Genomic DNA, 26,466 nt, shown 5'->3' with positions numbered 1-26,466 from the left:
CCCAGGCGCCCCTATGCCCAGACTTTAAAGTGTCACTTCCTTAGTGTGAAGCAGGGAGGGAGGGAAGGTGTCTAGGGCAGCTGGTACAGATGCGTCATTCAGAGAAGCAGAGATATCAGAGTCCCATCTGGGGAGATGGTCCGCCAAGGAGTAAGATGTTCCCCCCTCTAGCTTAGGGACAAGGAACGGGTGGAGCAGACACCTCAGACTTTAGGACAGATGGAAGGGATCGTGGGGTGGAGAGGGGGGAGAGGAAAAGCAGCAGAATTGAAACATACACAGCACTTTACAGGCAGAAAAACAGGGGGGCCACCAGAAAACCAGACGAGATATTACCATTCCCCTGGCTTTTCTTGGAGGAGGCAACTCCACACGTTCTGTCTTCCCGATCACAAGCAGACTCTTGGTAGGTAAGTCCCGATAACAGAACCCCCGCCGCAAGCGTCTCTTAGCAGAGTATAGAGCCTTTTCTCTTTGCTGTCAGTGAGTGAGGGAAATTAGAATGGCTCGAGCTCTGGAAGCACTGGATACATCACAGAATCAGGACGATTCTCCAGAACACCTTAACCTAGAGTGGGGTCATGCTTCAATGCAGGCTGCTGTATGGAAAGACAGGGACGGTTCTTTTTAAAGAAGCTCCTGTTCTGAACAACAGGCACACATTCCATGGATACCTTCTCACATGATCTCAGGTGCAGTAACGTGCCTGGTGTTCATTTATTTCCTCTGAGCTCCTGAATACTCTCTGAGAGCATCACCTAAAGAAAGAACAATCTAATAGAACCAGTCGGAAGGCCATCTGTACTTAAGGAGCCGCGGGGCTGGGTCGGGCCCCCAGAGGAAGCTGGGCCGCTGCCCTGTATTCCCTGAAGTCCCAGTCTGAAGCCGAGCTCGGGCCTCACTAACCGCAGTTCGCACTTAACTAGAAAGGTGAATTGAGTAGGAGGCACAGAGGTTCTCTCCAGGGCAGTATTTCAAGTTTCTGAGCTGAGGGAATTATTGAAAGCCTAGAAAAGACTATTATTAGGCTTGGGGTGGGAGTGGGGGTGTTGAAAAACAAGAGACTAAGAAAGAGATTTGAAGAAAAACTGCTGGAAAATGGACATTTCCCCCATGGCATCATTGGCCTGAGAAAGCCCGTAGAAAGTGTTGAGGGAGGTGAGCTGTGACACATTACCGCCTGAACTGCAACTCATTTCCAGTGGACTTTGCAGTTTTCCTCATTCCTCCGACAGGATCGTCCGTTATAATAGTTAAACGAAAGGCTATAACTCCACCTTGGGAATATTATTCAGCCCTAAGTTTCTAGTGTTTCTATTTTAAGCACATACTGAATTTTTAAAGGAGTTTATTAAAGAATGGTAATTGAAGTATGTAATGAATTGTTTTTAGTAAGTCCTACAGAGGGTCTTTGAAATGTCTGAAGTCAAAATTTTGTATTTCTGATTTAAGACAGAGAAGCGTCATCAGCATTTGTTGGGGCTCACATATAAGTAACAAACACAGAGGGCACGTTACCCTTCACCATTGGTGGAGGATGCCACGGAGTCTGTGGTTCCTGTGTAGCTGTACTCCTCCTGCCAGACCATCCGTGTGGACCCTTGGCTCGCCTCAGTGTACAGATGGGCCTGGGCAGGGCCAGGAGGGGGTAGATGGGTGATGAGAGGGCCCTACTCACCCCACTTGCTCTGTGCCCACACGGCTCCCCTGGCTCCTGGGTGGCATGACTGAAATTGCCACAGAAACAATGGGTGGAAATTAAGACGGACACACTAGTGTTTCAGCAAGGCTCGACTTTAAACTTTAAACTCCTCCTCATTCTTGAAACCTCCCCGTCCCCTTCACTTGTTTTTCTGTGGAATCCTTTGTTCCAGGACCTCAGTATCGATGTTGACATCCCGCTGACCTCAGTATATACTTAGGGGACTGGTCGGCCGGTGCCAGCCCCAGTCATGAGACCATGGCTGGAAGAAGACATGATGAACGTGGCTGGCTCCGTGTCCCGGATTTGTATCGAAGCCGCCATATTCTGTATTTTCCTAGAAACCCCTCAGCCCTTTACCCCCGGATGGGCTTGCAGTCTTGGAGGCATGAGCCTGCAGCAGCTTCCTTCACCTGGCAAAGTAATACCTATCTTCCTTCTTCACACCCAAACTCTCTTCGCCTTACATATCTCTGCTCCAGAGCACAGAGGTTGGTTTTCACTAACATGAGACATGTTACATGTACAGCTCCCAGATGCCCATACGCGGCTTCCGAACACTTCTCCAGGGTGGGTAGTGCTCCTGGAGGGTGCTCCCCAAGGGACAGGGAGGACGGGCCCTGTGGGGGCAACTAGACAGGACAGAACAGATGGACACACGCATGTCCCTGATTCCGGGCAGCCGCGGTCCTGCCCAGAGTGGTGCCTGTGACCCAGCAACCCTAACACCCTAACACATCGTGAGGGCCAGGAACTGGAAGGGCAGGGCTCCCTGACCACTGGGTGCGTGTGCCCCTGTGTGAGCGGTTATGCTGGGTGTCTGGGGGATGGGGAGGTCTGGATGGCCCACCCTGAGTTCTCTGCTCCCATCTCCAGGCTGGTCATGTGAAGCAGTCATGGCTGGGCTGGATTCACAAGTGGTGGGCACATAGGCGTCATTCTGCAGACAAGGTAAATGGGCCCAGGCTGGTGAGTGGGCAGGAATGGTCTCCTTTGGGTCCCCCATCTTTGTGGTTACTGGTTTGTTTGTTTTTTTTTTTTTGTAATCTTTTTTTTTTTAATTTTTTTTATTTTTAATTTTTTAATATATGAAATTTACTGTCAAATTGGTTTCCATACAACACCCAGTGCTCATCCCAAAAGGTGCCCTCCTCAATACCCATCACCAACCCTGCCCTCCCTCCCACCCCCCATCAACCCTCAGTTAGTTCTCAGTTTTTAACAGTCTCTTATGCTTTGGCTCTCTCCCACTCTAACCTCTTTTTTTTTTTTTTCCTTCCCCTCCCCCATGGGTTTCTGTTACGTTTCTCAGGATCCACATAAGAGTGAAACCATATGGTATCTGTCTTTCTCTGTATGGCTTATTTCACTTAGCATCACACTCTCCAGTTCCATCCACGCTGCTACAAAAGGCCCTATTTCATTTTTTCTCATTGCCACGTAGTATTCCATTGTGTATATAAACCACAATTTCTTTATCCATTCATCAGTTGATGGACATTTAGGCTCTTTCCATAATTTGGCTATTGTTGAGAGTGCTGCTATAAACATTGGGGTACAAGTGCCCCTATGCATCAGTACTCCTGTATCCCTTGGATAAATTCCTAGCAGTGCTATTGCTGGGTCATAGAGTAGGTCTATTTTTAATTTTCTGAGGAACCTCCACACTGCTTTCCAGAGCGGCTGCACCAATTTGCATTCCCACCAACAGTGCAAGAGGGTTCCTGTTTCTCCACATCCTCTCCAGCATCTATAGTCTCCTGATTTCTTCATTTTGGCCACTCTGACTGGCGTGAGGTGATATCTGAGTGTGGTTTTGATTTGTATTTCCCTGATTAGGAGCGACGTTGAACATCTTTTCATGTGCCTGTTGGCCATCCGGATGTCTTCTTTAGAGAAGTGTCTATTCATGTTTTCTGCCCATTTCTTCACTGGGTTATTTGTTTTTCGGGTGTGGAGTTTGATGAGCTCTTTATAGATTTTGGATACTAGCCCTTTGTCCGATATGTCATTTGCAAGTATCTTTTCCCATTCTGTTGGTTGCCTTTTAGTTTTGTTGGTTGTTTCCTTTGCTGTGCAGAAGCTTTTTATCTTCATAAGGTCCCAGTAATTCACTTTTGCTTTTAATTCCCTTGCCTTTGGGGATGTGCCGAGTAAGAGATTGCTACGGCTGAGGTCAGAGAGGTCTTTTCCTGCTTTCTCCTCTAAGGTTTTGATGGTTTCCTGTCTCACATTCAGGTCCTTTATCCATTTTGAGTCTATTTTTGTGAATGGTGTGAGAAAGTGGTCTAGTTTCAACCTTCTGCATGTTGCTGTCCAGTTCTCCCAGCACCATTTGTTAAAGAGACTGTCTTTTTTCCATTGGATGTTCTTTCCTGCTTTGTCAAAGATGAGTTGGCCATACGTTTGTGGGTCTAGTTCTGGGGTTTCTATTCTATTCCATTGGTCTGTGTGTCTGTTTTTATGCCAATACCATGCTGTCTTGATGATGACAGCTTTGTAGTAGAGGCTAAAGTCTGGGATTGTGATGCCTCCTGCTTTGGTCTTCTTCTTCAAAATTACTTTGGCTATTTGGGGCCTTTTGTGGTTCCATATGAATTTTAGGATTGCTTGTTCTAGTTTCGAGAAGAATGCTGGTGCAATTTTGATTGGGATTGCATTGACTGTGTAGATAGCTTTGGGTAGTATTGACATTTTGACAATATTTATTCTTCCAATCCATGAGCAGGGAATGTCTTTCCATTTCTTTATATCTTCTTCAATTACCTGCATAAGCTTTCTATAGTTTTCAGCATACAGATCTTTTACATCTTTGGTTAGATTTATTCCTGGGTATTTTATGCTTCTTGGTGCAATTGTGAATGGGATCAGTTTCTTTATTTGTCTTTCTGTTGCTTCATTGTTAGTGTATAAGAATGCAACTGTTTCTGTACATTGATTTTGTATCCTGCAACTTTGCTGAATTCATGTATCAGTTCTAGCAGACTTTTGGTAGAGTCTATCGGATTTTCCATGTATAATATCATGTCATCTGCAAAAAGCGAAAGCTTGACTTCATCTTTGCCAATTTTGATGCCTTTGATTTCCTTTTGTTGTCTGATAGCTGATGCTAGAACTTCCAGCACTATGTTAAACAACAGCGGTGAGAGTGGGCATCCCTGTCGTGTTCCTGATCTCCGGGAAAAAGCTCTCAGTTTTTCCCCATTGAGGATGATGTTAGCTGTGGGCTTTTCATAAATGGCTTTTATGATCTTTAAGTATGTTCCTTCTATCCCGACTTTCTCAAGGGTTTTTATTAAGAAAGGGTGCTGGATTTTGTCAAAGGCCTTTTCTGCATCGATTGACAGGATCATATGGTTCTTCTCTTTTTTTTCGTTAATGTGATGTATCACGTTGATTGATTTGCGAATGTTGAACCAGCCCTGCATCCCAGGAATGAATCCCACTTGATCATGGTGAATAATTCTTTTTATATGCTGTTGAATTCGATTTGCTAGTATCTTATTGAGAATTTTTGCATCCATATTCATCAGAGATATTGGCCTGTAGTTCTCTTTTTTTACTGGGTCTCTGTCTGGTTTAGGAATCAAAGTAATACTGGCTTCATAGAATGAGTCTGGAAGTTTTCCTTCCCTTTCTATTTCTTGGAATAGCTTGAGAAGGATAGGTATTATCTCTGCTTTAAACGTCTGGTAGAACTCTGCTGGGAAGCCATCTGGTCCTGGACTCTTATTTGTTGGAGATTTTTGATAACCGATTCAATTTCTTCGCTGGATATGGGTCTGTTCAAGCTTTCTATTTCCTCCTGTTTGAGTTTTGGAAGAGAGTGGGTGTTTAGGAATTTGTCCATTTCTTCCAGGTTGTCCAATTTGTTGGCATATAATTTTTCATAGTATTCCCTGATAATTGTTTGTATCTCTGAGGGATTGGTTGTAATAATTCCATTTTCATTCATGATTTTATCTATTTGGGTCATCTCCCTTTTCTTTTTGAGAAGCCTGGCTAGAGGTTTGTCAATTTTGTTTATTTTTTCAAAAAACCAACTCTTGGTTTCGTTGATCTGCTCTACAGTTTTTTTAGATTCTATATTGTTTATTTCTGCTCTGACCTTTATTATTTCTCTTCTGCTGGGTTTAGGCTGCCTTTGCTGTTCTGCTTCTATTTCCTTTAGGTGTGCTGTTAGATTTTGTATTTGGGATTTTTCTTGTTTCTTGAGATAGGCCTGGATTGCAATGTATTTTCCTCTCAGGCCTGCCTTCGCTGCATCCCAAAGCGTTTGGATTGTTGTATTTTCATTTTTGTTTGTTTCCATATATTTTTTAATTTCTTCTCTAATTGCCTGGTTGACCCACTCATTCGTTAGTAGGGTGTTCTTTAACCTCCATGCTTTTGGAGGTTTTCCAGACTTTTTCCTGTGGTTGATTTCAAGCTTCATAGCATTGTGGTCTGAAAGTATGCATGGTATAATTTCAATTCTTGTAAACTTATGAAGGGCTGTTTTGTGACCCAGTATATGATCTATCTTGGAGAATGTTCCATGTGCACTCGAGAAGAAAGTATATTCTGTTGCTTTGGGATGCAGAGTTCTAAATATATCTGTCAAGTCCATCTGATCCAATGTATCATTCAGGGCCCTTGTTTCTTTATTGACTGTGTGTCTAGATAATCTATCCATTTCTGTAAGTGGGGTGTTAAAGTCCCCTGCAATGACCACATTCTTATCAATAAGGTTGCTTATGTTTATGTGTAATTGTTTTATATATCTGGGGGCTCCGGTATTCGGCGCATAGACATTTATAATTGTTAGCTCTTCCTGATGGATAGACCTTGTAATTATTATATAATGCCCTTCTTCATCTCTTGTTACAGCCTTTAATTTAAAGTCTAGTTTGTCTGATAGAAGTATGGCTACTCCAGCTTTCTTTTGGCTTCCAGTAGCATGAAAAATAGTTCTCCATCCCCTCACTCTCAATCTGAAGGTGTCCTCAGATCTAAAATGAGTCTCTTGTAGACAGCAAACAGATGGGTCTTGTTTTTTTATCCATTCTGATACCCTATGTCTTTTGGTTGGCACATTTAATCCATTTGCATTCAGTGTTATTATAGAAAGATATGGGTTCAGAGTCATTGTGATGTCTGTATGTTTTATGCTTGTGGTGATGTCTCTGGTACTTTGTCTCACAGGATCCCCCTTAGGATTTCTTGTAGGGCTGGTTTAGTGGTGACAAATTCCTTCAGTTTTTGTTTGTTTGGGAAGACCTTTATCTCTCCTTCTATTCTAAATGACAGACTTGCTGGATAAAGGATTCTCGGCTGCATATTTTTTCTGTTTAGCACACTGAAGATATCGTGCCAAGCCTTTCTGGCCTGCCAAGTTTCAAAGGAGAGATCAGTCACGAGTCTTATAGGTCTCCCTTTATATGTGAGGGCACGTTTATCCCTTGCTGCTTTCAGAATTTTCTCTTTATCCTTGTATTTTGCCAGTTTCACTATGATATGTCGTGCAGAAGATCGATTCAAGTTACGTCTGAAGGGAGTTCTCTGTGCCTCTTGGATTTCAATGTCTTTTTCCTTCCCCAGTTCAGGGAAGTTCTCAGCTATAATTTCTTCAAGTACCCCTTCAGCACCTTTCCCTCTCTCTTCCTCCTCTGGGATACCAATTATGTGTATATTATTTCTTTTTAGTGTATCACTTAGTTCTCTAATTTTCCCCTCATACTTCTGGATTTTTTTATCTCTCTTTCTCTCAGCTTCCTCTTTTTCCATAACTTTATCTTCTAGTTCACCTATTCTCTCCTCTGCCTCTTCAAGCCGAGCTGTCGTCGTTTCCATTTTGTTTTGCATTTCGTTTAAAGCGCTTTTCAGCTCCTCGTGACTCTTCCTTAGTCCCTTGATCTCTGTGGCAAGAGATTCTCTGCTGTCCTGTATACTGTTTTCAAGCTCAGCGATTAATTTTATGACTGTTATTCTAAATTCACTTTCTGTTATATTATTTAAATCCTTTTTGATCAGTTCATTAGCTGTTGTTATTTCCTGGAGATTCTTCTGAGGGGAATTCTTCCGTTTGGTCATTTTGGATAGTCCCTGGAGTGGTGAGGACCTGCAGGGCACTTCCCCTGTGCTGTGGTGTATAACTGGAGTTGGTGGGCGGGGCCGCAGTCTGCCCTGATGTCTGCCCCCAGCCCACCGCTGGGGCCACAGTCAGACTGGTGTGTGCCTTCTCTTCCCCTCTCCTAGGGGCGGGATTCACTGTGGGGTGGGGTGGCCCCTCTGGGCTACTTGCACACTGCCAGGCTTGTGGTGCTGGGGATCTGGCGTATTAGCTGGGGTGAGTAGGCAAGGTGCATGGGGGCAGGAGGGGCAGGCTTAGCTGGCTTCTCCATAGGTGATCCACTTCAGGAGGGGCCCTGTGGCAGCGGGAGGGAGTCAGATCCGCTGCCGGAGGTTCGGCTCCGCAGAAGCACAGAGTTGGGTGTTTGCGCGGAGCGAGCAAGTTCCCTGGCAGGAACTGGTTCTCTTTGGGATTTTGGCTGGGGGATGGGCGGGGGAGATGGCGCTGGCGAGTGCCTTTGTTCCCCAGCAAACTGAGCTCTGTCGTCAGGGGGCTCAGCAGCTCTCCCTCCCTTTGTCCTCCAGCCTTCCCGCTTTCTGAGCAGAGCTGTTAACTTATGACCTCCCAGACGCTAAGTTGCGCTTGCTGTCGGAACACAGTCCGTCTGGCCCCTCCGCTTTTGCCAGCCAGACTCGGGGGCTCTGCTTGGCCGGCGAGCCACCCCTCCGCCCCGGCTCCCTCCCGCCAGTCCGTGGAGCGCGCACCGCCTCGCCGCCCTTCCTACCCTCTTCCGTGGGCCTCTCGTCTGCGCTTGGCTCTGGAGACTCCGTTCTGCTAATCCTCTGGCGGTTTTCTGGGTTCTTTAGGCAGGTGTAGGTGGAATCTAAGTGATCAGCAGGATGCGCGGTGAGCCCAGCATCCTCCTACGCCGCCATCTTCCCTCCAACCTCTGTTTTTTGTTTTAACATTTATTCATTTTTGAGAGAGAGAGAGAGAGAGAGTGAGAGCAAGCATGAGAGGGGGAGGGGCAGAGAGAGAGGGAGACACAGAATCCCAAGTAGGCTCCAGGCTCTGAGCTGTCAGCAGAGCGTCTGACGCAGGGCTTGAATTCATGAACTGTGAGATCATGACCTGAGCTGAAGTCAGGTGCTCAACCGACTGAGCCACCCAGGCACCCCTGTGTTTATTTTTATTTATTGATTTTCTAACTGTCTAATCACATCTTCCAGTACCTGTCTATAGTCAACTTTGGAGGGACTCAGGGCAGGCTTCCTGGAGGAGGCATCTGTGCCAGGGCCTCTGAGTAGTGGGTGCCTTGGCCGTCATGTTGCAGGAGTGTGGAATGCTCTAGGGCCGGAGTGGGGCAAGGTATGGATGACTATTCCAGTTGGTGTTCCTGGGTGGCCAGGAGGACAGCCAGAGACCAGCACACCTGCAGCCATCTGCCTGTAGCCCTTTGTCTCTCTCGGGCCCCAGTAAATGTCATCCTCTGAGCAAGGTTAAATCCGGACTTCACTGAATGCTTAATATGTGACAGCATGTCAGCAAAAAAACCAAACCAAAACAAAAAAACTCAGTTCTGGGAAGCAAATAGTACTCCTTGTAATTAAGGCCAATTTAGTATGATTTTTGTGGTGTTTGGAAAGCGTCGATCCTTGACTGGCATGGCATCTGTAAACTATGAAGGTAAATAAGAAGAGGCAGTTTAGGACTTGACGTGATTGGGTGAGAGGTGGACCATCTGATGGAGTGGTAGCAGTTTGGCTCAGCCCTGTTGGGAGACAAGGAAAAGGGGGGCGTAAGTGAGTGGCATTGCATCTTCTCGAGCCCCCCATTAATCCAAAGAAGGTCTACTTTGATCACTTTTATTTGTTTATGTTTTTATGTAGGATTTAAAAAAGAATATAGTCAGGGCTAAAAGAGGTTTGAAAACATTCGATCTGGTTTAGCCCTTTATTTTACTTTTGAGTTTTTATTTAAATTCCAGTTAGTTAACATATCGTGTAATATTAGTTTCAGGTGTCTAATACGGTGATTCAGCACTTCAGTACAACACCTGGTGCTCATCACAAGTGCACTCCTTAATCCCCATCACCTATTTCACCCATCCCCCCACCCCACCCCTCTGATAACCACCAGTTTGTTCTCTATAGTTGAGAGTCTGTTTCTTGCTTTGTCTCTCTCTTCCCCCACCCTATGTTTTTTTTTTAATGGTTGTTTCTTAAATTCCACATATGAGTGAAAGCATATGGTATTTGTCTTTCTCTGTCTGACTTATTTCACCTAGCATAATACTCTCTAGCTCCATCCATGTCATTGCAAGTGGCAAGTTTTCATTCTTTTTTATGGCTGAGTAATATTCCATGATAATATACACCAACCTCTTCTTTATCTGTTCATCAGTCGAAAGACACTTGGGCTCTTTCCGTAATTTGGCTATTGTAGATAATGCTGCTATAAACATCAGGGTGCATGTATTCCTTAGAGTTAGTATTTAAAGTTTTTTCAAATGTTTATTTATTTTTGAGAGGGAGAAAGAGAGAGAGGCTGAAAGAGAGTGAGACACAGAATCTGAAGCAGGCTCTGGGCTCTGAGTGTCAGCACAGAGCCCCACACGGGGTTCAAACTGACAACCTGTGAGATCATGACCTGAGCTGAAGTTGGATGCTTAACCGACTGAGCCACTCACACACCCCTAGGATTAGTATTTTTGTATTCTTTGTAGCCTTTCATTTTAAATGAGAAAATGAAAGTGACTTGTATCAGATGAGACAGTTGGTGGCAAAGCATGAGTTTCACGTAATAAGTTTTTGTGATACTTACAATTTAATTTATGCCACCAGTCAGATGCAACAAACAGAAGGACTATGAGAGTTTCACACTTATTAATGAAAAAAGTGCATGGGGGTGACATAATGGAGGATAGATTTTATGGAGTGCTTGGTTCATAGTAAGTATTTTAATAAGCATTTATTATGCAAAAGTATGAATAAATGTACTCTATTTTGTATATGTTGCATTTTAAATGTGTGTATAGTGGTAGGATGTGTTGCTCAATGGTCAGGAGATTAGTTTGGACTTCAGATTAGGGGGTCAAAACCATATGAGTTTTATTCACCATAGAGGTGAATAAAATAATGCCAGGAAAGAATGTATATAGAAAGAGAAGTTTCCCAAGGTCAGAATTGTGGGAATAACATCATTTATAGAAGTAGTCAGGAAGTGGACACGACAAATAGACTGAGGTGAAGTTTTCTTTAGATCCAGGAGTGACATCCAGAGGATCCAAATCAAATTACCAGCGAAAGAAAAGGCTCATCAGTACTGTCAAACTTCATCGGTTACTGATGGGAGAGACTGAAGGACTTGAAAGCACCAGTCCAAGGATCATCCCTCAAGAATAAATCCTTTGATTTACATGAATTTCTTCCAATGTTCCCAATCAAGATTGTGTAAGTACCCATCCTCTCAGCTCTAGAAGTACCCTCTACTCAGTCTGCAATCAAAATTACATCATTGAAATATAGTTACCTGTTTATATATCTGTTATTCTTCTTTATTCATCTTTGTACCTTGACAGTGTTAGTTGGTGAACTATATATATATATGTGTATATATATATATATATATATATACACATATATATATTTTTAAATGTTTTTTAATGTGTATCACTTTTTTGAGAGGGGGGCAGAGAGAGAGGGAGAGAGAGAATCCCAAGTAGTTTCTGTGCTGTCAGTGCAAAGCCCAATGTAGGGCTCAATCCCACAAACCGTGAGATCATGATCTGAGCCAAAATCAAGAGTCGGATGCTCAACCGACTAAGCCACCCCAGTGTTCCTGTGAAACTATATTTTGTGAATAGATGCACACGAGTTTAAAGATAAGAAGATATAAGGCTGAGGACAACAGTGTTGGAGAAAAACTATTTTTTTTTTTTTTAAGGTGGGATGAAATAGCATGTTAAAATATTTGTACCTATGGGAAAGTGTTTATACCTATAGGTATAGTTTATGCCTATAGAGCAGATGAAGTTAAGAATGCAGAATAAAATGGTAAACAATGATGAAGCAAGGTCCAGGGAAAGGTGGCAAAAGATTCACACAACCCAATACACACACACACACACACACACACACACACACACACACACACACCCATTGCAGGTATAGAAGGCGTCCTTATTGACTATTTCACTGGCACTGAAAGAAAGCGTTAAAGTCATGTGCAGATATAGGTAGAATTTTGAGTATGGAAGAAATGATTAAGTGATTCTCTGTCAAGTGTAAAGGAAGGTCATCTACTACAATTTTCTTGTTATATTTAAGGAGGAAGGAGACTATTCATTCTGAAGGTCAAACTATGTTTGAAGCAGAAGCAGAATTCCATGGAGGTTAATGTCCTGGATACAGAAATGGAGAAAGTAGTGGGGCCTGTAGATGCAATGAAAGAACAAGCTGGCAAGACATTGAAGGCACAGACACAAGAGCTGCTAAATCGATGTACAGAAATAACTAAAATGAAGCTTTTGTGGGGTGATCGTCATGGACAGAAAGAAGGGATGGACTGAAGAACTTGAGTGTTTAGAAAGCGGTGCTGCAGGTGAAAAAGTGAGGGAGCTGTGAGGACAGAAGATTTCCATCAGAGGTTAGAGACAACAGTGGTGGAACCATTCAGATAAGATGAATGGTCGGATCTTGAGGGTCACTTTATTTGTACAAGTTGAGCAATGGTGACTTAGGGTAGACATTATAAGGAATTTGAGATCAGGTTACCAACATTAATGCTGAAGTTGGCTATTATGACATTGGGAGTGAACGGGAACCTAACACTAGAGGGCAGTACCAACGGGAGGAGGAAAAGGACAGTGGGTAGATCAAAACGGTGGAGGCAAAAAAAAAAAGTGTGTGTTTTAGGGATGACCTCCCAACCTGTGGACTTCAGTGCACCTGAAGTGTAGTAGCCCAAGCTCTGTTCTCTGATAGGCCCATTACCTGGGTGTAGACTGTCTTAATGCACAAGTCCCTCGGTCCTAGTGATTAGTGTAGGAAGGGGGATTGGACTCAACTGGCCTAATATGAAGTTTTTCTATTCGAACCTCCCATATCTCTATATTCAGTTTTTTTCTCCATTTTTTTCTCTCACTACCTGTGAGTGCAGCCACGTCTTTTTCTCATTGTTAAAAATGTCTTCAACCTCGACACACCTTCTTGTTATTTTCCTCTTTCATTCTCTAAAACACCTTGAGAATGTGGTGTGAACTTATTACTTTTTTAAATGTGTTCTATTTATTCAACACACTGAAGTCTGGCTTCTACCCACCACCACCGCCACTGATACTGATTTTACACATTTATGGAAGAGAATATTTCAGAGCATGAGAAACCAGTCAGTATGTGTAGACTGCCCAGGTTTAAATTGGTCCAAACCAGTTCTCCTTAAGACTAATCACTGAAAAGCCCATTTATATAAATGTGCATTTGCCTAAAATCTCTACTAGCAGGGGCGCCTGGGTGGCGCAGTCGGTTGAGCGTCCGACTTCAGCCAGGTCACGATCTCGCGGTCCGTGAGTTCGAGCCCCGCGTCAGGCTCTGGGCTGATGGCTCGGAGCCTGGAGCCTGTTTCCGATTCTGTGTCTCCCTCTCTCTCTGCCCCTCCCCCGTTCATGCTCTGTCTCTCTCTGTCCCAAAAATAAATAAATCTTGAAAAAAAAAAAAATCTCTACTAGCAAATTAAATTTCACAAAGGAGGGATAGCTCAATTGCTCTGGGGACTTGACCAATTCTTATTGCTGTTTGTCTATTTTTTTTGCCTTTTAGTGTATTCAGGATTTTAAAATCCAACACCTCTTAATGCAATAGACAAGCAAATACTGTAGATACTTGTAAGCAGCAAGGACATACAAACAGACAATTGTCATGCAAACAGGCTCCCCAAGGTCATGCAAATAGATAATTGTAAGTGGCAAAGCTGAAGGTGACGTCATCTAGAGAACATTCCTTTGTAAATTGAGAGACAAAAATTACAGCACTTCTTGTTCTTTTGCCTGATAAGGAAAGCAAAACAGAAGTGCAAGGAGATTGAAGTTAACCACCTCCTCACCAGGATTGAAGACTAAGTATTTTAAGTTTTCAGCATTTAGAATGGTTTCATTTATGTAAAGTTCAAGGACGGACTAAAGTAATAGTTTTCCTTCTTTTAGCTTTGGTCTGTGTTTTATAAGACCATGATGTCTAGAACTGAAGCTGCCTGGGCAAGTGTTTAGGGCCAGCCTCAGCCTATGGATAGTTAAACTGTCAGCTAAAAATGCCTGGGTCTGGGTGAGCTTCCTACAATTCCCCTTTTCCAAATGAATTTTATGACTGGGCAGCCCTTGTGGTTCTTGTGATGATTGTGAGACGCCCTTCAGAGAAAAAACAAAAACAAAAACAAGAGGCTGAAATGGTCAGTTATGGGCATGAACCAAGATCTCTCTATCTAATTGTGTTTATTCAAGTTGCCTGGGCAACCAAAGCCTGACTCAGCCCCTTGCATTACAAAAGAGAAAAAATAACAGCTCTCAAGGCTTACCCTATAACAAGACCGAGGATGAAATCCAAAGCATGAAGATGGAACAGTGGATGGATGGAAAGAACCCAAGTCATTGATGATTATTGAGCAACTCAACTAACTCTGGAACCATCCATCTCCAGACCTACTGCTAATTCAGTGATAAATCTTTTTACAGTTTATGTTATTGTTAATCACATTTTGGTTACTTGAAGATGAAAGCATGCCCGATGAATACTTTCTCCGCTGATTTAAGCACCTCTTATGACATTTAGTTCAGTTTTGTTGCTTCGTTCATATGGGTTCTGAATGCTTATTGAGTTTAATCCTGAAGTTTTTATATTTCTCTCGCCATAGTGAACGGATATTTTTCTGGAAGATACATTTTTTTTTTTGTTTAACTAATGTTGCGGATGTATAGAAAAACTACTGATTGCATGAATATTCCAAAGTTGTTTGCCTTTCTGAACTCTCTTAGAATACTAATAATTTTTCATTTCTTTTGTTTTTAGAGAGAGAGTGTGAGGCAGGGAGAGGGGCAGAGGGAGACAGAATTGTAAGCAGTTTCCATGCTCAGCGAGGAAAAGGACTCAGGGCTTGATCCCATGACTCTGGATTATGACCTGAGCCAAAATCAAGAGTCAGAAGCTCAACAAACTGAGCCACCCAAGAGCCCCAGTAATTTCTCATTTCTAATGAGATATCTTAGATTTCTAGGTAGATAATCATTAGCGACTCTGAATATTTGTGGATCCCTCCCATCCAAATTTGAATCTCATATTCTAATCTCGTTTCACTGTATTGGAGGGAAACTGCATAATCTTCTTAAGTAATATGAGTGGTGTTTCTTCTTCTTCTTATTTTTTAAATGTTTACTTATTTTGAAAGAGGGAGAGAGAATCCCAAGCAAGCTCTGTGTTGTCAGCACAGAGCCTGACATGAGGCTCAAACTCATGAACCGATCATGACCTGAGCTGAAATCAAGAGTCAGGTGTTTAATCGACTTAGCCACCAGGCTCCCTGGTAGTATTGTTTCTTTTCTTCTCTTTGTATTTATTTATTTTTTTAAATGTTTATTTATTTTTGAGAGAGAGAGAGAGAGAGAATGGGGGAGGGGCAGAGAGAGAGGGGGACAGAGGATCTGAAGCGGGCTCTGCACTGACAGCAGAGAGCCTGATGCGGGGCTCAAACTCATGCACTAGGAGATCATGACCTGAGCCAAAGTCCAATGCTTCACTGACTGAGTCACTCAGGTGCCCCATGTTGTTTCTTTTATTAAACTGTAATTTCTTCAATCTGATATTATCTGTTATTATTTTGAAACATGTGGTTCAATACTGATTAATTTTAAATATGTTTTATTGAAAGAGAGAATCATAAGAGTTTTTATTATTAAATATTTGGGGTCACAATTATCGTAGAATTTTATTTTTATACCTGTTAAGAAGCTATTCAGGTGGAATAAGATTATTCTTATTCTAACCTATTGATTTGAGAAGTCAAACCAATAGCAAAATTTATTTGGTCATGATTATTATTTAGATTGCTATTCTTTCAGTATACTTTTGGATTCAATGGATTAATATTTCATTCAGAATTTTTGTCTATGTATTCATTAGGGGATGATAATTAAAAATTTTTAAAGGTTTTTATTTATTTATTCTGAGAGAGAGAGAGAGAGCGAGAGAGAGAGAGAGTAAGCAGGGGAGGGGCAGAGAGAGAGGGAGAGGGAGAATCCCAAGCAGATGCCATGCTGTTCGAGAAGAGCCAGATGCAGGCTTGATCTCACGAACCATGAGAACATGACCTGAGCTAAAATCAAGAGTTGAGTGTTTAACTGACTGAGCCACCCAGGCACCCCAGAGGATGATGATTTTTTTAGGTTTTGAATCAGAGTTGCTTTAGCTCTGAAAATGCATTGACAATTTTCCGTATTATTCTGTACTCTAAAAAATGCATATAACATTGAAGTTTGGACTCACCTGAAAAACTATCCCTGCTTGTTGCCCATTCGAGCTAATCCTTTGACTTTTTTTGTTTTTATACATCTAATGGCTCAATTTTCTTTTTCTTGAGTTACATATTCCTTAAAATTAGACAAAAGCCTGCTTTTCAAATTTATTGGGATGAATCTTAGTATTTCATTAAAATTTTTATTCTTTATGTCAATGTATTATTGATTTCTTTTTCTTTTTCTTTTTTCTTGAATATATTCTACAGAGTTATGTCAAATTTTATAGATTTAAAAAATTTTTTTAGTTTAATTTTTGAGAGAGAGAGAGAGAGAGAGGGAGAGAGAGAACAAGGGAGGGGCAGAGAGAGAGAGAGAATCACAAGCAGGCTCTGTCCTGCTAGTGCAGAGCCTGATGTGGGGCTCGAACTCACCAACTGGGAGTTTATGACCTGGGCTGAAATCAAGAGTTGGACACTTAACCGACTGAACCACCCAAGTGCTCCAAATTTTATGGATCTTTTTTGAATGACTAGAGCCTGGATTTATTTCTCAATTCTGTTTTTCTGTTTTTTGACTTATTAATTTGTGTTCTCAGTTCTTTTATTCTCCTTTGCTTATGTTAGGTTTTTTTATTTTTTAATGCTTGGATATGAGCTTTCAGAAACTTAATTTTTTTTCTTGTTTACTAATGAATCAATATAAGGATAGATAAAGATAATGGTTGCACTGGCAATATTTTGTAACTTTAGTATATAATGTTCTCATGTTCATAATATTCTACATAGGGTTTTGATTGCAGTGTTAACAAAGGAGTTTTTTTCTTTTTACCCAAGTTTTGTTTAAAAAAACTTAAAAGTAGTTGGTATTTGCAAAAGTTATCTTCTGTGTAATAAGTTTCTCCCCCCCCCCCCCTATTTTTAGAGAGAGAGAATGAGCATGAATGGGGGAGGAGCAGAGAGAGAGATGGAGAGAGAGAGTCCCAAGCAGGCTCTGTACTGTCAGTGTAGAGGCCGACGCAGGGCTCAAATTCACGAACTCCTGAGATCATGACATGAGCCTAAATCAAGAGTCGGATGCTTATTTGATTGAGCCACCCAGGTGCCCCATTCCTCCCTTGTTTTTAATTCTTTCTGCGACTCCTCAGTCAGATGCCGAATCTCCTGAAATGATCATCGTATCTTTTCAACCTAATTATTTTGTCTTATTGATCTGTTTTGTGGAAAATTGTCTTTGCGTTCTCTTCCAACCAACAGAGCAGCCTTTCCAAATGAGGAGCCCAAATCAAGAACTACTGCCTTTGAAGAACAGGCAAGCTCTGTTCAGACAAGCTCTAGAGTCTTTCTTCCAAATTATCTGACACTGTGTGGGAAGAGGTGGGATCAAAAGAAGAATGCAACGGAACACGGTCTTTGTGATTTTTGCTTAGTAAGTGTGTCTTTGTTCACTACATTAGAAATATTTCCCCAGTGTCCTTCTCACAGCTGCCTTCACCTCTTTGTTCTTTAGGCTGTAGATGAGGGGATTCAGCAAGGGCGTGACTGTACTGTACTGCAAGGAGGAGAGCAAATCCAGGGAGGAACCCGAGGTGGGCATAAGATAGAGAATCAAACCTGAGCCAAAGAACAGGATCACTGCGATGAGGTGGGAGGAGCAGGTGGAGAAGGCCTTGCTTCTGCCTGAGGTGGAGCTGATGCTCAGGATGGTGGAGACAACACGGGTGTAGGAAAAGAAGATTGGGAGGAAGGTTCCCAGCCCATGCAGTAAGGTGGAGCAGATCAAGATGTTAATATTGATGGAAATATCAGAGCAAGACAGAGGGAAGAGGGAGGGCAGCTCACAGGTGTAGTGGTATATGGTTTGGGCCTCACAGAAGTCCAGGTTAATAGCCAAAAGCACAATGACAAATGCATTGAGAGAGGCCAGGCCCCATGAGGCCAGCACCAACCCCATACAGAGCTGGTTGCTCATCACTTGGCCATAGAGCAGAGGGTGGCAGATGGCGGCATAGCGGTCATAGGCCATCGCAGAGAGCAGAAAGGCTTCAGTCCCTGCGGTGAGAAACACGAAGAACACCTGAGCCAGGCAGCCCTCTACTGAGATGGTTTTCTTCTCAGACAGAAGGTCCTTCAGTAGCTTGGGCACAGTGACAGAAGAGAAGCAGAGGTCCAGGAAGGACAGGTTACTCAGGAAGAAGTACATGGGCGTGTGGAGGCGGGAATCGGTCCTGATCACCAGCAGCAGCATCAGATTCCCCATCATGGTCAGGAGGTAAATCCCCAGGAAGAGCACGAAGAGCAGAGCCTGGATGTGGGGGTCGTCGGACAGCCCCGTGAGAATAAACTCGGTGATGATGCTGTGGTTCCTCCAGGCCATTTGTGGAGGGGATTTCCCTGGAATAAAATAGAAAGGGGGTGATATCACCTATGATTGTTCCCATTTTTTAGGGCATCATCATGTCTTCTTATACATCCCTCCCTCTCTGCTTTGCTTGACCTTGTGCTCAGTATCTCAAGGCTGCCCTCATTGTATCTCAGGAAGAGTTTTTATCCTTTCTTGTCTAGTATTCACATACTTTAGAGAATTCCATTCTTGTTTCACAGGGATTTGCTGGATAAATAGTATTGCTGCCTTGCTTACACATTAATTGTTATTCAATTTTCACTGCATGCTCCAAAGTTCAGAAATCCTTACCATCTTGTTTCAAAAGCCATTATATGACATATCTACAGCGAATGCTTTAAGCCTTTTCTCCTTTCTTCATTCTTCTTGTTCAAAATAATCCAAGACTTCTTACTTCCTAAACAGCACAATAAACTTTAATAGTTTTTTTTTTTTTTTTTTTTTGTAGACAGAGTATATACAAAAAATCCTATTCGTTCTCACAGCCATTTTACGGGGTATTTTAGGCATAGAAATTTATCCCATGTTACCCCTGAGGAATATGATATTGAGCCCTGTTGAGAACAAGTAGGAGAGCCAGGAAATAGATTCTGTAGTTTTTTCCTAATTCTCATCCCAGCATCTAGAAACAAAGACCACTTTTCCTGCCTTGACATTCAGACTTCTTCCTCATTTGTCTGAATCTATCTTTTGGCCTTTTTCACCCCTTTTGATACTAGAAAGGTCTATTTATTTTTGTGTCTTTGATTACATTGTTCTGCTTTCACATGTTCTCCTTTATTCCACTGACCCAAATTTTCATGTGACTTCCAGCCTCCCCTCAAATCCTACTATTCCCAAGCTCAAGCTCATCTTAGACCCACGTCTAGGTTCCCTGTGTGCCTGGGCCAACAGTGCAGTGTTTACCTTGGTGTGACTTCAGCCAGATCCAGTGGTGGTGAAGCATAAACAGCTGGGGAATTTACTTTTGAGGATCCTGCATGGATAAAATTGTAAACACTGTTGAAAGCAAACATTTCGCTTGGAATCTTCTCAAGTGAAGTGGAATGATAAGTGTGTTCTATGCTTATCAGAGATTTGGAGAGGAACAAGTTTTTGTGGGTAGGGCTATCCTGAAAACTGTTTCCATTTTTCTGCTTTCACTCACAAGAGGGTACCTGACCACAGTATCTTTGGGGAGTTCAGGGTCCCATCTAAGAAGACTGTAGCGTTTTTGAAAAAAGTATTTTTTATTAATGTGCTAACATCCACGTTTTGTGTGGATGAAGGTAGCAGCTATTTGTATCATATGATTTTGGGATATCACAAAAAAGGAGCTCACCTTCCTCACCATCCTAAACAGCAACTCAAACTGATTACAGGGATTTCTTTAATGACCAAGGACAAAGTCTTCTATTCAGTTCTAGATTACATTCCAGGCATGAAAATAAATCAATTTTTAAACAGGAAATGAGTATTTCATTCATTATTTAAAATGAAAGACATTGGCTTTATTTCGTACTAACCTAAGAGAGACTCATGTCAGATTTACATGTGGGTGAGAACAAAGGACTGAAATCAAACAAGGGGTGGCTGAAAGGGTAAAATATGTAAATAAGAGGATTTCACAAGTGTTCTAGACAACCCTTGCCCACACTGGTTTTTGGATTTATTTGGAAAGAATAAGTGAATGAAGGATGTGTTTGGAAGGTCAGTTTCCAAGTGGCTTGAGGCTTCCTGGGGCTGGGTGCCATGTTCTGACCTTATGTGCATGAGAAGTAATTTGAAAGGAGAGGAAGATATCAGTGCCAGAAGCAGGAGGGAGCCAAAGGTCAGTGTAACCCACTTGAGACTGTTCTCATAGCTGTCCTCTCCAGTACTGTGTCACACTATTCACGTTGTCACAGTGGTGGCTAGATCTGAAGGTTGTTCTAATAATAGAAAAAAGTACGAATAGAGAAGTTCTGTGCAAGCAGGGGAATAAGTAGCTTCAGCAAGTCAGCATCTATTTCTGTTACCCTCATTTCATTTCAGGTGTCAGCTTTCTGCAATCTTTTGGGATCCTGATGCGTAAAAGGATTTATGTCTAGGCTGTGAGATGTCCCTGTCACCAGTGTCATGAGGGAGCGAAGAGAGATCTTTCTGAGGTCGTGTCCAAGGCAGCTGGGACAAATGCAACATTTTCAGTAACACAGACCTCAGGGGCCAATCTTGAGAAGGAGGTGGCCTACCAAGGAGTGGGAAGTTTCCACCACAAGCTCAGGAAAGAGGAATGGGTTGAACAGGAGTCTCGGGATCTAGCACTAGTGGGATGTATCAGGAGGTTCTGGGAGATGGGGTCAAGGTGGAGAATGGTGAGCAAAATTAAAACACATATAGAACTTTCTAGGAAGAAAAAGTAGAGGGATATCAGATATGTTGGAGGATATTACCATGCTCCTGGCTTTTCCTGGAGGAGGCAGCTCCTGTGTGTTCCGGCGTTCCCGTTCAGGTAGACACATCATCGGTAAATTCTCCCCATAAGAGAACCTATGTCACCGGACTCTGACTATTGACAGAACAGATAGCTTTTTCTTCTTGTTGTTGGTGGATATTAGACATCTGAATGGTTCAAACTTTAGGAACACTGAGGAGGCCAGAATATCAAGATTATTTCCTGAATACCTTAACATAGAGTGGTGTCATTCTACAGTGCAGGCCACTCTGTAGAAGGACAAGAACAATATCTATAAAGAAGCTCATGTTTCCAACCAGCATATACTTCATTAAAACTTCCTCACATGATCTCAGATCTAGTAACCTGCCATCTCTTCGTTTACTTCCTCTGTGATTCTGAATACTATCTTAAAAATACTTCTTAAGTAAAGAACAATCTAATAAAACCAATCAGAGGCTGTCTATGCTTATGCAGCCATGGGCTGGGTTTGGCACCCAGGGGAAGCTGGGCCAATGCTTTGTATTCTCTGAAGTCTAGTCTGAAACCAAGTTCTGGACTTCCCAATTAACACACTTTCCAGTTGACTAGGAAGGTAAATAGTAAGAGGCACAGGAGAGTATTTGAAATTTCTGAATTAAAGCAATTATTTAAAGCCTAAAAGAACTTTTATTAAGCTGGTAGGGACTGGAGAAGGAAGGATAGGAAAAGGATTTTTAAATCTCTCTCTCTCTCTCTCTCTCTATATATATATATATCCTCAACAAATGTTAGCCAAAAGGAATATATATATATATATGATTGAGCCTTGTGTTGGGCTCAATGCTTGGCATGGAGCCTGCTTGGGATCCTCTCTCTCTCTCTGTCTCTCTCTTTTTCTCTTCCTCTGTCCCTCCCCAACTGGCACTTTCTTTTTCTCTCTCTAAAAAAGAAAGAAAGAAAGAAAGAAAGAAAGAAAGAAAGAAAGAAAGAAAATTTTTCCTTGAGAACTTTAAAGATTTACTCTCTGTGATTTTCAAATATGCAATACAGTATTATTAATTATAGTCACCAGGCTGTACATTGCATCCCTAGGACTTATTTACTTTATAACTGGAAGTTTGTACCTTTCGAGCACTTTCACCCATTTTTGCCTACACTCCACCCCCTGGCCTCTGGCAACCACAGATCTGCTCTCTGTGAGTTTTTTTTTTTAATTGGAATATATTTGACATATAACATTATGTAAATTTTTTAAAATTTCTTATTTATTTATTTATTTATTTATTTATTTATTTAATATATGAAATTTACTGTCAAATTGGTTTCCATACAACACCCAGTGCTCATCCCAAAAGGTGCCCTCCTCAATACCCATCCCCCACCCTCCCCTCCCTCCCACCCCCCATCAACCCTCAGTTTGTTCTCAGTTTTTAACAGTCTCTTATGCTTTGGCTCTCTCCCACTCTAACCTCTTTTTTTTTTTTTTTTTTTTCCTTCCCCTCCCCCATGGGTTTCTGTTACGTTTCTCAGGATCCACATAAGAGTGAAACCATATGGTATCTGTCTTTCTCTGGATGGCTTATTTCACTTAGCATCACACTCTCCAGTTCCATCCACGTTGCTACAAAAGGCCATATTTCATTCTTTCTCATTGCCACGTAGTATTCCATTGTGTATATAAACCACAATTTCTTTATCCATTCATCAGTTGATGGACATTTAGGCTCTTTCCATAATTTGGCTATTGTTGAGAGTGCTGCTAAACATTATGTAAATTTAAGATGAATAACATGTTAATTTTTTTTAAATTTTTTTAATGTTTATTTATTTTTGAGAGAGACAGAGACAGAATGCGAGTGGGTTGGGACAGAGAGAGAGGGAGACACAGAATCTGAAACAGGCTCCAGGCTCTGAGCTGTCAGCACAGAGCCCGACGCGGGGCTCGAACTCAGGATGCGAGATTATGACCTGCACTGAAGTCAGACGCTCAACCGACTGAGCCATCCAGGCGCCCCCATGTTAATTTGATACATTTATATAATATGATTGCTATTGTAGTGATAATTAGCACCTCTGTCATGTTATATAATTATAATTTGTTTTTAGTGGTTGGAATAATCAGGTTCTAGTGTCTAAGCAAGTTTGATGATTATAATACAATATTGTTGCTTATATTTACTGTACTGTGCATTCGACCTCTAGGATTTATTTACTACTTGTTGCAAGGTTGTATCTTTAAATGAAATCTCTCCTATCTCCCCACCTCCCATCTTCTGGTAACCACCATTTATTCTGTTTTTATGAGTTTGGCTTTTTTAGATTCCATGTATAAGTGATACCATGTAGTACTTGTCTTTTTCTGTCTGACTTAGCATTAAGTGCTCAAGGTTCATCTATGTTGTTACAAATGGCAGGATGTCCTTCTTTTTTATGGCTGAATAATATTCCATTGTATACCTACACCACACCTTCCTTATCCCTTTATTTCTTGATGGGCTGTTAGATTGTTTCCATATCTTAGCTATTATGAATGATGCTGCAATAAACACAGGATTGCATATATCTCTTTGATATCTTATTTTAATTTCCTTTGGGTGTATATGCAGAAGTGAAATGGCTGGATTATATGGTATACCTATTTTTAAAAAGTTTTTAATGTTTATTTTATTTTATTTTTATTTTTTTTTATAACGTTTATTTATTTTTTTTGAGACAGAGAGAGACAGAGCATGAACAGGGGAGGGGCAGAGAGAGAGGGAGACACAGAATCAGAAGCAGGCTCCAGGCTCTGAGCCATCAGCCCAGAGCCCGATGCGGGGCTCGAACCCACGGACTGTGAGATCGTGACCTGAGCCGAAGTCGGACGCTTAACCGACTGAGCCACCCAGGCGCCCCTTAATGTTTATTTTAATTTTTGAGAGAGAGGGAGAGAGAGAGAGAGACAGAGCGTGAGCGGGGGAGGGGCAGAGAGAGAGGGAGACACAGAATCTGAAGCAGGCTCCAGGCTCCAAGCTATTAGCACAGAGCCCAATGTGGGGCCTGAACCAATGAACCATGAGATCATGACCTGAGCCACCCGGGTGCCCCATGGTAGAACTATTTTTAATTTTTTTGAGGAATCTTCATATAGTTTTCCATAGTGGCCGAACCAGTTTATATTCCCACAACATAAATACCCTACATTTCATAATATCTACCAATAATGGCATCAGACCCTTTTCAAGGCTTAGTAAGAGCAGAACCTATGATGCGACCACTAGTTATTCCCAACCCCCTCCTTCCCTGGCTAAATAAAATGTTTGGGTTGGGAACAAATTGGGGAGGGTGTTCATTTCATTGGCCTTATTGGGAGTTTAGTATTTGTGGTGAGAAGTCGTTTCTTTCCTTTCTCATGGGGCAAGTAGGATTGCTTTTCTTTTGTGGAATCCAAATGAACGGGCTCTTAAGAGAAGAACTCACAAAAACAGAGAATGCCTGCAAGCAGAATATACTGTGATCTCATTCCTGTTAGACATCTGCTTCAGCAGTAGACTTGCTGATCTTTCCTCTATGCCTGTCTGAGCCAGAGAGAGAAGAATTGGAAAAGCTGACAGATGGGGTGGGGAAGGAAATGGAGATTGTACAGCACAGTTGAACTAAAGAAATGGAAAAAAAAAGTTTCATGTATATTTGCCATGGAATTGGCCCTGCCCAATAAATGGATTATGTTAAAATCTTGGGGTGCCTGGGTGGCTCAGTCGGTTAAGCATCCAACTCATGATTTCGTCTCAGGTCATGATCTCATGGCTTCGTGAGATGGAGCCCCGTGTCAGGTTCTGTGCTGATGGTGTGGAGCCTGCTTGGGATTCTCTCTCACCACCCCCCTCTCTTACTCTCCCCTGCTTGCACTCTCTCTCTCTCTCAAAATAAATAAATAAACATTAAAAAAATAAAATTTTTATGTATAAGAGACATTAGAAGAAAATATACCTAAATATGGGTGATGGAATTATTTTTTGATAATCATCATCTTTAATGTATCTGCTTTCTTATTATAACTTAAAAAATTGGAAATACAGATGTGTTACTAATTGTGCATGATTCGGTACCTGATAATGTTTTATGATAACATGCTAATGAAAAAACAAAGTAAAATGGAACTGAAGTGTTTTAACCCATTCATCAAAATGATGCGGGGTTGTGGAGCACAGGTCAAGAAAGAATTCTTGAGACATTGTATGGTGCAACTTAGTAAGTTTATTTCGGCAGCATGGGGACGGGACCCATGGGCAGAAAAAGCTACACTTTTGCTGTGTGAGGCTGGTGGTTATCTGTTTAGAATCAAAGGGTAGAGGGCTTGCCGGGAGTATCAGATTACAAATTTCTTCAAATTTCTACTCACAAAACTACTTTTGCAAGATTCCTCTGGTGCTTATCATTCAGTTCGATATTAACTACCAGTAATATACAGGCAGTTGTGAGACCCTTAAAGAATGTAGCAATCAGCACATATTTGATCCTTATTGGAACTGCGCAGACTATAAATCAGCCTAAATCTGGGCTAAGCCTAAACATTTTCCTGCTTCTGTCCCTCATCAATAACATGCATTATTAGGTGTCTCAGTATTGCTGTACAGAAAATAACGTTGAATGAGTATAAGTTACTACAGTTTAATCTATTTTGAGAAAAATCATAAATAGCATGGAAAAATTTCTCAGAAGATACACATGTGGTGAATTATGTAACACACACTGCGTATTTCATAAACCCATGCTAAAATACATGAAAAGGAAATTATTCCAGAACAATTGACTAAAATCCCTTGCATTCCCCAAGTAGGCTAGATGGAAAAAATAAAGCTTAAAGGAAGTGAATCGTAGCAGAGGTCTAAATTTTCCTGACTTACCCTAGAATGAGCCACATTTTCCCTCATGTTTCAACTCCGAAGTAACAATAGAGTTCTTGGTATCGCCCAAGTCACTGACCTGTCGCTTGTGCTGTCCAGAATTTTAGCAAGGGCTTGCCAACCAAAGCCCAAATGTCTCCACAGACCCCAAGTCTGTAACTGTTCTTTCCCCGCGGTTCAATGTTTTGGTGAAATCTCATGGTTTTCAGTGACTTTCTGTACATTTAATTCTAAAAAGTAACCCAATACACACACATTTTTAAACTCAGTGTCAATGAAACAATAGAGAAATAAATTATGATTAAAGAACTCTTTTAATCAAGGTGACTATATATTCCATTGATCTGCCTTTGAGCCGGATTTAATCTGAACCACCTTCTCCTACCCTGACCTCACCCTCAAGGTATCTTTGTGTCTCTTTCTTAAGCTTTTATGTGATACCTTTTAGCATCTAAAACAGTGGGCCATCAGAAGGTTTTAGTGTCAACCCACCAGATATCCTGAAGCCTGTAGTTCCTTCCTAATTCA

General features: G+C 41.8%; 1 protein-coding gene across 1 annotated transcript; it reads right to left on the bottom strand.

Annotated features, from left to right (window-relative positions):
• Positions 1 to 17,267: 17,267 nt before the first annotated feature.
• Positions 17,268 to 18,833, bottom strand: LOC132677417 (olfactory receptor 8S1-like). The gene has a single exon (XM_060629248.3). It carries the CDS (start codon positions 18,628 to 18,630, stop codon positions 17,707 to 17,709), a length of 924 nt encoding a protein of 307 aa, XP_060485231.2. The 5' UTR covers positions 18,631 to 18,833; the 3' UTR covers positions 17,268 to 17,706.
• Positions 18,834 to 26,466: the final 7,633 nt, after the last annotated feature.

The sequence above is a fragment of the Panthera onca genome, chromosome B4 (assembly GCF_046562875.1).
Source record: "Panthera onca isolate mPanOnc1 chromosome B4, mPanOnc1 haplotype 2, whole genome shotgun sequence".
Lineage (NCBI taxonomy): Eukaryota > Metazoa > Chordata > Mammalia > Carnivora > Felidae > Panthera > Panthera onca.
The sequence above is the reverse complement of the archived record's forward strand: the minus strand, read 5'-3'. Positions and strand labels throughout refer to the sequence as shown.

Bases quoted from the DNA above. Each gene is read 5' to 3' on its own strand.
- LOC132677417 (XM_060629248.3), bottom strand. From the start codon at position 18,630: ATGGCCTGGAGGAACCACAGCATCATCACCGAGTTTATTCTCACGGGG.